The 11,256-nt window shown below is 38.5% G+C and overlaps 1 protein-coding gene across 1 annotated transcript; it reads left to right on the top strand.

Annotated features, from left to right (window-relative positions):
* The first annotated feature begins 1,481 nt into the window (after positions 1-1,481).
* LOC140337696 (glyoxal reductase-like) lies at positions 1,482-7,904 on the top strand. Its single transcript, XM_072421498.1, has 2 exons — positions 1,482-1,547; positions 6,828-7,904. Exons 1-2 carry the CDS (start codon positions 1,532-1,534, stop codon positions 7,685-7,687), a joined length of 876 nt encoding a protein of 291 aa, XP_072277599.1. The 5' UTR covers positions 1,482-1,531; the 3' UTR covers positions 7,688-7,904.
* The last annotated feature ends 3,352 nt before the right edge of the window (positions 7,905-11,256 follow it).

An 11,256-nucleotide genomic window follows, 5' to 3' on the forward strand; every position in this document is an offset into this window, starting at 1 on the left:
ACTTTAGGGTAATAATAGTCTGATTCATGTTGGCATTGACCAGCTTGGATATCTGATTAGATATTACATCGGCTTCCTAGCCAGTAGATTGTTGGTGTCGTTATTATTATTACATAGTATTTATACATCGCAATCATATTACGAAGTGCTGCAAAAAGTCTGTAGTCATGTCACCTCCAGTTCCTCAAAGGGGCTCACAATCTAATGTCCCTACCTCAGTCATATATCTTTAACCTCCCCAGGGGTAAGCCCGCCTGTGACTTGGGGTAAAAAAAAACCTGCTAAAAGCGGTAACCCCAAGCCACACTCGGGGTAGTTAAAAAAGTAAACAAACACTTACCTGGTCCCATCAGTATCCTCCAGCATCCTCCAGGGTCTTGCCATCCTCTAGTCATGTCCTCTTCCTCGATCTGTCCCCCGGCAAGTGTGCTGACGTTCCCCAGGAGTTCCCGGTGGGAATTTCGAATTGTTTTGTATTGCATTCAAAACAAAATAACTGTATTGAATGCAATACACTGGATTTATATGTCTAAAAGCAGTACATTGTCTTTCATGAAAATGTATTTTACAGTATAATATATTAGTATGAATATAATAAAGTTTTAAACACAAAATAATGTCAAAATTTATTAAATTTATTTTTTTAAATTTATTTCATTGATTATTTTGACATGATTTTGTGTTTCAAACTTTATTAAACCCATGCTAGTAAATTATTTTGTAAAATAAATTTTCATGAAAGTACTGCTTTTTGACATATCAATTCAGGCAGAAATGAACCGCCCAGGAGGTTAATAGTCCAAGGTCAATTTTGGGTGGTAGCCATTTAACCTAACTGCATGTTTTTGGGAGGAACTCCACACAAACACGGGAAGAACCAGCAAACTTCATGCAGATAGTGTCCCAGCCAAGACTCAAACCTGGGATCTAGCGCTGCAAAGGCCTGAGTACTTACCTTTGAGCCACCATGCTGTCATATTAAAGATATTAGAAATAGTGTGTCTGGCCCCCGTTACAAGGACCCATTCACAGCATTGTTGTGCAATATTAAACCCTAATTTATCCTTCCCAATAGGATGAATTCACACTAATGTCAGGTCTGGGTGTGAATGGGCTGAAAGTTCAGTGCATTTTTTATTACTTTTATGTAAACTTCTCCTGTTAATTTTGATACTTTTTTTTTTTTTTTTTCATTTTTGTATCCTATTTTTTTTCTTCTAATTTCTTAATAATGTCGTCATTCTTTTTACCATAAAACATTTACATTAGCAGAAACTATGTAACAAAAATAAGATGTGACGAGCTTTGTATCACTGTATCTCTGAGAGGGTTATCACTGTGCAAACACCGGCTACCGGCGATATAATACAAGCCGACGTCTCACTCACAGACTGCCGGTGTATGTTTCTGTGGCAATGGCAATAGGGGATCCCTATTGGTCAGGTGCTCGTCACTCAGAAGCAGGGCGGGACTTGGTGGCCCCGCCCCTCCCTTAGTCATGTGATCGCCTCATGTTCGGTGAGGCGCTATAATGGAGCAGCACGAAGGTAGGTGAGGGAGTGTAGTTGTCGAGTTTCAGGAAGGAGAACGGAGGACATTAAAGTGCAAGCTGTGTACCAATGTGTAGTACTCAGAACATGAGCGTGGTCATCAGGCATTCCTTTTATGTCCTTATGTAGTGTCCATGGTGAACTGGCACGTTTACAGAGACAGACTCCTCTTTTGTGTGGACACCCTGATGCTGGGCACAGCTAAAGAATTTGGAGACTCAGGGTGTAGGTGTGCAAGGGGCAATAATAGTTAATGCTGAAATTGTATGTTTATACCAGTATGGTGTGTATAGGTGCTAGATTTTCTATGAAGATTTGTGATTGCCTTAGATAAAACTATCATTTTGTGACTTGTCCTCCAACATTTCTCAGTGACTGTGTCAGCTACATTATGGAATGATTGACAGGTAATGGTTGCTGCTGTGCACACTCCTAAAGTGGAACTAAACAGTAAAAAGTGAGCAGTCAGATTGTTTATTGCAGAAGAGACAGGCAGTGTCTTTTCTGCAACAAAACAAACTTACCTGCCTGTTACCTTTACGTTGGTTATGGAGCTGTGAATGCGCAGATCAGTGTACGATCCAGGCAAAGCTGGCTGCAGGGAATAACGGAACTTCAGGTTGCAGGAGTTGCATTGCTTCAGCCTGGCCGTTCAAGATGGCAGATGATCTCGAACCTGGAAGAGGACTAGGTGCCAGTGCTGGTAATTGAGCAAGAAGAAGTCTGTTTACAAAAAAGAAAAGATTTACAAAAGGGTAATTTTATTTTATTGCCTGTCCCTTCTGCAATAAAGAACTTGCCTGCTCGCAATTATTTTTTCATGTTTAGGTTTAGTTCTTTTCTAACTATATTAGGGTAGGCTGAAGGGTAGTTGTGTAGTAGTAGGTGGTGCATAAGGGGTTTTTAGACTCCAGATGTTTTCTGTGCACTCCAAGTACGGGCAAGGCCCAGTCTCCTTGCTGAATTCTGACTGCGTTGAACCTGGAAGCTCTAAAACAGGTTGGGGAAACCTTCACCTTGTGTATGTGGTGTCAAGAGGAGCAGGAGAGCCTGGGGGAATGGGGGGTTCAGAGGCGGAGGGGGTAATAGGTATGGGGGCACAAATATCTACCCAAGTAAAAGTGATCATGTGACTGATCAGGAGATATTAAAAAGGCTGGAGGTAATTATGTCTGTTGCATAGTACAGTTTTGCTTTAAAAACAACCAGGACTCTTGTTTGGAATTTTGACTACTAGTAATGAAAAATGTTATGGCTGTCATGGTTTCCCCCTTAAGCTAGGTATACACTTGCAATAATTATCATTAGAAAACGATCGATTAACGATTATGCACGATAATTTTGAACAGTCGTATTGTGCACAATTCTGTACATGTTGTAACAATACGATCATTCAAATATAATCCACCAATTGTGTACACATGCTAGATACGATCGTTTGCGATGCAGGAAGTGACATGTAAAAGAGAAAGTGTACTGTAGAAACATCCACGATCACTGAATGACCATACACACAATAGATAGTGAACAATAGTTGCCCAATCAGATCCGCCAGGACGGTCGTTCGTTTCCAGCGACAATCCTCGTTTGTCGGTGTTGTTGGTCAGCCGTTGTGCACTTTTTTTGTTAATGATTATCGAACGATTGGTCGTTAGTCATTCGCTTCCAACAATAATTATTGCAAGTGTGTACGCAGCTTTAGTTCCTTTCCAGTTGAAGGGTGTCAAAATAGGAAGTGATCAGAAATCTCCCCAAAATGGACACAAGGACTTTGTATTTCTTTTCTTCTGCATTTTTCTGACCATCAATTTCTCAAGTATCTCCATGTTATTCTATTCTCTTCTGACCAGTATGGAAATGTCCACTCATGGTAGATTCACATTAATATTTAAAGGATCTCATACACATGTTATTCTCCTGAGACACGTGACATCTCCTGAATAGTCCTACTTTACCTTACCATATCCATTTTCCTAGATATCCATTTATGTGTCCATTCTCATATTTATATATATACACACACACACACACACACATATATATATATATATATATATATATATATATATATATATATACATACACACACACACACATATATACATACACACACACAAAGTTAGGTCCATAAATATTTGGACAGAGACAACTAATTTTGGTTTTGTACATTACCACAATTTACTTTAAATGAAACAACTCAGATGCATTTGAACTATAGACTTTCAGCTTTAATTCAGTGGGTTGAACAAAAAGATTGCTTAAAAATGTGAGGAACTAAAAGCTTTTTTACACAATCGCCTCATTTCAAGGGCTCAAAAGTAATTGGACAAATTAAAAAGCTAAAAATAAAATGTTCATTTCTAATACTTGGTTGAAAACCCTTGGCTGGCAATGACAGCCTGTAGTCTTGAACTCATGGACATAACCAGATGCTGGGTTGCCTCCTTTTTAATGCTTTGCCAGGCTTTTACTGCAGCAGCTTTCAGTTGCTGTTTGTTTGTGGGTCTTTCTGTCCAAAGTTTAGTCTTCAACAAGTGAAATGCATGTTCAATTGGGTTCAGGTCAGGTGACTGACTTGCCCATTCCAGAAAATTCCACTTCTTTGCTTTAATAATCTCCTGTGTTGCTTTGGCTGTATGTTTTGGGTCATTGTCCATCTGTATTATGAAACACCTCCCAATCAGTTTGACTGCATTTGGCTGGATTTGAGCACACAGTTTGTCTCTGAACACCTCAGAATTCATTCAGCTGCTTCTGTCCTGTGTCACATCATCAATAAACACTAGTGTCCCAGTGCCACCGGCAGCCATGCAAGCCATCACACTGCCTCCGCCATATTTTACAGATGATGTGGTATGCTTTGGATCATGAGCTGTTCTATACCTTCTCCGTACTTTTTTCTACCATCATTCTGGTAAAGGTTGATCTTGGTTTTATCTGTCCAAGGAACGTTTTTCCAGAACTGTTCTGGCTTTTTTAGATGTTTTTGAGCAAAGTCCAATCTAGCCTTTCTATTCTTGAGGCTTATGAGTGGCTTGCACCTTGCAGTGCACCCTCTGTATTTACTTTCATGCAGTCTTCTGTTCAGTCTTTGTCTGTTTACAGCAAAATCTTCCACGTACAAGCTTCCCCCTCAAATCAACTCCAGGCCTTTTATCTGCTTGATTGATAATGACATAACGAAGGAATTGCCCACACCAGCCCACAAATTAGCCTTTGAGTCAATTGTCCAATTACTTTTGAGGCCCTGAAATGAAGTGATTGTGTTAAAAAAGGCTTTAGTTCCTCACATTTTTATGCAATCTTTTTGTTCAACCCACCGAATGAAAGCTGAAAGTCTGCAGTTCAACTGCATCTGAGTTGTTTCATTTAAAATTAATTGTGGTAATGTACAGAACCAAAATTAGAAAAAGTTGCCTCTGTCCAAATATTTATGGACCTAACTGTATATGAACTGTACTGTTCAGAAGTAAAAGCCTCAGGGAGTAATGTAGGCCTCCACAGTACCTTAAAGAAGCATTATTATTATTATTATTATTAATAAACAGGATTTATATAGCGCCAACATATTACGCAGCGCTGTACATTAAATAGCATCAGATCATAATATGAAATAAAAATGTGGAATGTGTATATATTTATACAGTTCGCCATTAACTTCTGGATGGTTGAGAAACATTAAACATTCAACCTGCTATAGGGCCGTGTTAGAAAAGAAAAAGCCTTAATTGGATCGCCTATGATGGCTAACTATCACAGTGTCTCCTCTGGGATGTATACATTTTATTTTCCACATGTTTTACTAGTATTATTTTTCTGACAATGTTTTTAATTTAAATAATAAAATTGTTTGCCAATATGCATGGGTATACAGACAGCGTTCTCCCTAAATTGGGGGAAGCTGTAGGAGGTGGTGAAAAATTGCCGGGAGGCATCACACAACAGATTTATTTATTTGTGTAATAGGTGTCCAGTAGACATTATAATAATAATAATTAGCTTAGACATAAATTAGACATAAAATGTTAGCTTTCTACTGTTGCTTGTACGCCTATACTTTCGTCAAACTTTATAATTTACCCCCCTTTAGTACATCCTGTGTTTTCCATCTTTGTCTTATACCCCAATTGACCAGTGACCCAGCTAGTGTCTCATGTTAATAAAAAATGTAATCACTGGTAGTGTAATTATTAGTGTAGTGTAATATTATAGGCTTAGTTCACATTAGAGTTAAAAAAAAATAGGAAAAAAACTGTCATGTAGCGTTCACTCACACCCAATAGAGAATGAATAGGATGGGCCACCCATTGTCAAACCTGCACATTCTGGTTCTTTAAGAAAAGGCGCTGTGGTGGAAGTAGCTGGCAAGGTGCTATCTGTTGGGAGCAGCGTGGAATTGATTGCTCCCGGTGCACTTTTGAGTCTACCTATAAAGCTCAGCAAAGTTACATCGTGCTACACCAGGGCTCTGCTGTGGGCAACATGTAGTTTGAGATCTGAACTTTCTCAAACTTTCAACTTGTCAGTTCTGGAGTGAAAACGATACAAATTAAGAAAAAGATACAAAATATAAATTGTCCTGATCCTGAAGCAGGATGGCAATCTGCCCAGACTCTAACTTTCTTGCACCAAACCTGAACTAAGTGGATGTCCTACAGCCAGCCAGGTGGTAACTTAATGTTGCTGGGAATTATGCACAGAAAATAATGCCTAGGGAGCACACTGACAGTATGTTACAATAGTATTGTAATTGTTTTTACACTTTGGTCTTTCTTATGGACCAGTATATCAGTAAAACACCACTCGATAATGTAACTAGGGGCTAGAATTTATCTTTACTAATTCTACAATTATTGGCTTTAGTGTGTAACACCTTTATGCATGCATACTTTGTTGTTAAGGAACTATCTAACTAAAACATGTTCTCTGTAGGTTGCTTTTCTGTATTGCAAATTAGATTAATTTTAAATGAGATTGATGATTAGGTGACATATTGGTTTTATTCAGTGATATGCAAAGATTTGTGATAAATATAGGTTTGGTAATTAAAAGGTAAAAGAGACGTACCAAAGGGGAGACCTAAATAAACTAGGTGGTCCTAGATAGTACCCAGTGTCATATTAGCCAAGAAAATGAAAAGGGATTGAAAAGAGAAAAAGAGAGGATTTTTTTGGGCATTCAGGTAATGCAGATAAAACAATAACTTTTTTATATATATATGTATCAATTTAGTACACTTGTTTTGCTTGTTAATTAAACTTTTTTTCTCCTCCAAAGCCCTACAGCAGACTGTGACACTAAACAATGGAGTCACCATGCCTCTCCTTGGTCTGGGCACATTCCGTTTACGTGGGCTGCAAAATATTATTCAAGTTGTAGATGCTGCATTGAAATATGGCTATCGTTCGTTTGACACAGCTTCTGTTTACCGCAATGAGGGTGATCTTGGAAAAGCTTTGCAACAGCTTCTACCAAAATATGGCTTGAGCCGTGCCGATGTTTTTATTACAACTAAATTAGCTCCTGTAGATATGGGCAAAGGGGCACGTGAAGCTTGCCTGAGGAGCCTGTCAGAGCTAGGATGTGAATATTTGGATCTTTTCTTGATTCATTGGCCAGGTAAGCAAGGCTGGCAAAGTCATGATACCCGAAATCCAGAAGCAAGAAAAGAGAGCTGGAAAGCTTTGGAGGACCTGTATCAAGCTGGCATTATTAGGGCACTAGGAGTATCTAATTATACAACATCTCACCTGATAGAGCTTTTAGATTCATGTTCTGTGCCACCATCAGTGTTGCAGGTGGAATTTCACCCACGACTGCCACAATATGAACTTTTGAATTGGTGTAAAAAACATGAGATCCACTTTCAAGCCTATTCCTCTTTAGGATGTGGTGATCTACTGAAAAATGATGAAGTGACTAAGGTAGCAAATATCCATGGACGTTCCCCTTCTCAGATATTGCTACGTTGGGCTCTTAGACAAGGTGTTGGGGTGATTCCCAAGGCCTCTGCCCCTGAAAGAATAAAGGAAAATATTGGTGTGTGGGACTTTGAGTTGAGTGATGAAGAAGCTGAGGCACTTAGAGGGGATGGCACAGAGAAGAGATACTGCTGGGATCCTACTGCGGTGGCATAAAAATCATGTCTCTTACCAACTCTTAAATGCCAGTTCCTAAGAATTACAATGTTTATGATTATCAAATTATTTGGCTTCTTCTTGTTTTAAGATCTATATACAAATGGAATTATGTACTTTTAATCTCTTTTCAGTGCTTTGTATACTTTGTATCATGAACAATGAAAAAAAATAGAAGCATAATACTTGCCTTTTAAATAAAGAATTAAACATTTAACTATAACCAACTTCATTATAACATCCTAAAGGTTAAGTATCCATGTGCTTTAATCAACTGGAAGGGTGGTTAAATAGAAAAGTTTTTAAAACTAATTCCCTTGGAGACTTGCCTTATGGCAGCCTTGGTTTGTGTTTTCTTGTAATGAATACTATTCCTAAACCCCTGTCAGTTTGCTGTTTGTGTCCCCACTACAGAGATCCCTTATGCCCCTCACGGTCTGACATCATTACCTAGACAAGAAGTGAGAGGCAAAGTCCCCAATGCAATCAGAATGCAATGAAATTATGACCAGTTGTGGACTGTGGGCTGTTTCTAACATACTGTTGACTTGTATTTATTGTGCCCTTGTCTGCAGAGTTCTCATGCACTAAAAATCTGGGTGCAAAGATTTCAATTTCTGTGTCACTTCTATCCCCAAATAAAATAAGGTCTGCAATTTTTCAAGTGAGGATCTAGGATTCAGTATTGGTAGTGTTGCAAAAAAATAAGAGTTTTGCCAAGATGGACATTTTAATTAAAGCTATATGGCCAAAGAAAGACAATGGCAAGGTATGCCATTTTTGTATGAGCAAGGATAGCTCCTTAAATAGTGGAGGGTAATTAGCAGCATATAAGATGCAGTAAGGGAAATTACTAAATAATTAACATGATCTCAGCGCCAGCAGTATGGGTATTGTGTTTGAAGACGCAGCTGTAGTGGAGGTGGCAAATTTATAAATAGGGCTTCTGTTTAGACGTAATAATCTTGTACCCAGATAGGGAGCCATTCTCATTTATTAGTCTATGAAAATTTGGAAGGGTGACAAGAGGGTTAGTGAGGGTCAATAAGACCTCATCAGCACATAATGTGATAGTAAATGATTTAGTCTTAATAGGGACCCCTTTTATGTCAGGATCCTGTCGGATCATTCTAGCTAGTGGTTCAATACAGAGAGTGAATAATAGGAGGGAATTGGGACATCCCTGCCTGATGCCGTTTTGAATTGCGTGAATTTGCATGGATAAGACGTACTTCAGCAGAAGGCGTGGTATAAAGTGCTGCAGTAGCCTGGAGAAAAGGGCCTGTGATTCCTATCCAACTCAGAGTTTGCATTAAAAAGGGCCAGCCAAGCCGATCAAAAAGCTTTTTCGGCATCGAGGCTCAGCAGCACTGGCCCTTGATCAATCCTATTTAGGACATCAGTAAAATCAACTACACATCTGGTGTTGTCACCAGCTTGGTGAGAAGTTGTAAAGCCAACCTGATATTTGGTAAATATGTCCGCAATCTAGTAGCTAAAATTCTAGTGACTATTTTTAAATCTGAATTCAAAAGGGCAATTGGGCCAGAGCTAGTAGGGCACTGGGGGTCTTTGCCAGGCTACAGAAACTATGAATTATAGGGGTTTTACATAGTTTGAGGTATTGGTGCCCCCTCTAAGAAATCATTGAATAGTGCCGTTAAGTATGGCACTAAGGTAGCAGCAAAAGTTTTATAATAGAGATATGGAAGGCCATCAGGTGAAATAGATTTATTGAGTTTTTCAATAGCTACATTTTCCAAAACCGGAAATGTAAACTAAGTAATCTAAGTGAATCTAAAGGTGAATCTGTTTCATTACCCTTATCATAATATCGGTGTCGAAAGTACACTGCTTTAAGAAGATATGAAATAGTAGGATTAGCATAAAGTTACCGTTCCAATTTTTCCAGGGATGCCTCAAGTTGCATGCACAGGGTCAACGTATCCTTTTTAAGCTTAGCAGATTCTGCTATGCAATGGTCCCGAAATACTGCTTTATGGGCCTCCCACAGTGTGGAGGTTTGTGCTACAGATTTTGAATTTTCCTGGAAGTAAGCCAGTTAATTTTCAATTATAAAATTTTCCTACAAATTCAAGGGGTAGCAATGAGGACAGTATGTGCCCCATCATATGCTAACATACATTTTTGGGGGAAGACACATTTTTTTTTTTTTTTTTAAAGAAGAAGGACTCTCAGCAGGTTTCAACAAGCTGAAATACTGAGACCAGTCCAGGACCTAAATTAACCAGCAACTGGCATTACAGTTCTATTAAATACTCTCGGAGTTCATTGCCACTATGGAGATGTTTATTTTACTAAATCTACAACCATTGCTGTTATGCATTCAGCTTTTTTGTAAGCACAATTGAAGACCATGTAGCAGTTTGTTGCTATGATGGTTTGTGGTACCATTAACAGGAAATAGCAACTCAGCACACACATGTGGTATACTCTGTTGCAGTGTGGTGAAAATAACAATGAATAACAACCCAGCTCACCAACACGTGTCAGAATAGGTCTTAAGGGTATTTCATTCAGAAAACAATGTAGCACATTGGGCCTGATTTACTTGCTAAAGCTCTTCCAGACTTGAGAAGATAGACTTTCATGGGATGATCCAGCAAGCCTCTTAGTAGGCAAATGTTTTTAGTCCTGGACCAGATCTTTTACATGTCGGCTGAATCACTCAGGTCTCTCTTGGAGAGTTTTCATAAATCAGGCCCAATGCTTTACCTTTTTTTTAAATGTATTTTTATAAAAAATTTTCAAACAAAGATAATAACAATACAAAAAATATAAAGAAAAAGTAAACAGAGAAAACACAATGCTTTACCTTTTTGTGTTGAAAAGGTAACAAACTGTCTTCACAGCTATCTTCTGTTAAATACAAAATACCTCTCTGGCTCAATGGAAAGAGAAATAATAATTTTTATTTTTTTTAAACCAGAAGATCAGCAAAGGGTTCATTGATACAATATAGTTAGGCATTGTTCAGGCTGGAGCTGAGGTTGCCTCATATAAAGAATGAATGGGGACAGCGAAGAGCGGTTCAGTACTACTGGCTGATGCATGCTGTAAAATGTTCAAACACTGGTTATTTAAGAATAAGCAAAGTGATTCAGGTGGCTGGTAAGGTGCCAGCCAGTGGGGGCTTCACAGTAATGCCTGTTCCCACAACCAGTCTGAACATAGACTTTAGTACATGTTATCACCCTAGTTCAGCAAATTGGTTACTATCACCGTGTATAAATTAAAGACAAAAAAGTTTTAAGAAAAAGAAAATTTATGTAACCACCACGTCCAAATATCAGATAGCTGCAATACCAACTGTTTTGTTTCTGAGTTTAAAAAGCCTACACATTATGTCTGATTTTGGAGAAATGCATTAAAGTAAGCTAGTTGATTTTCCCTGAATTCTTTTCCTTGTTAATTTTTTGTTTTTGCCCCACTTCCTATCTGAACAAAGCAAATCTCCAACAAAATGTGGGAGGAGTAAAACTTAGTGACGGTTCTATTCTTTCTTCACTCTATACAATAAGGGCCAATGCATCCAAAAAATATTTCAG

The sequence above is a fragment of the Pyxicephalus adspersus genome, chromosome 9 (genome assembly GCF_032062135.1).
Source record: "Pyxicephalus adspersus chromosome 9, UCB_Pads_2.0, whole genome shotgun sequence".
Lineage (NCBI taxonomy): Eukaryota > Metazoa > Chordata > Amphibia > Anura > Pyxicephalidae > Pyxicephalus > Pyxicephalus adspersus.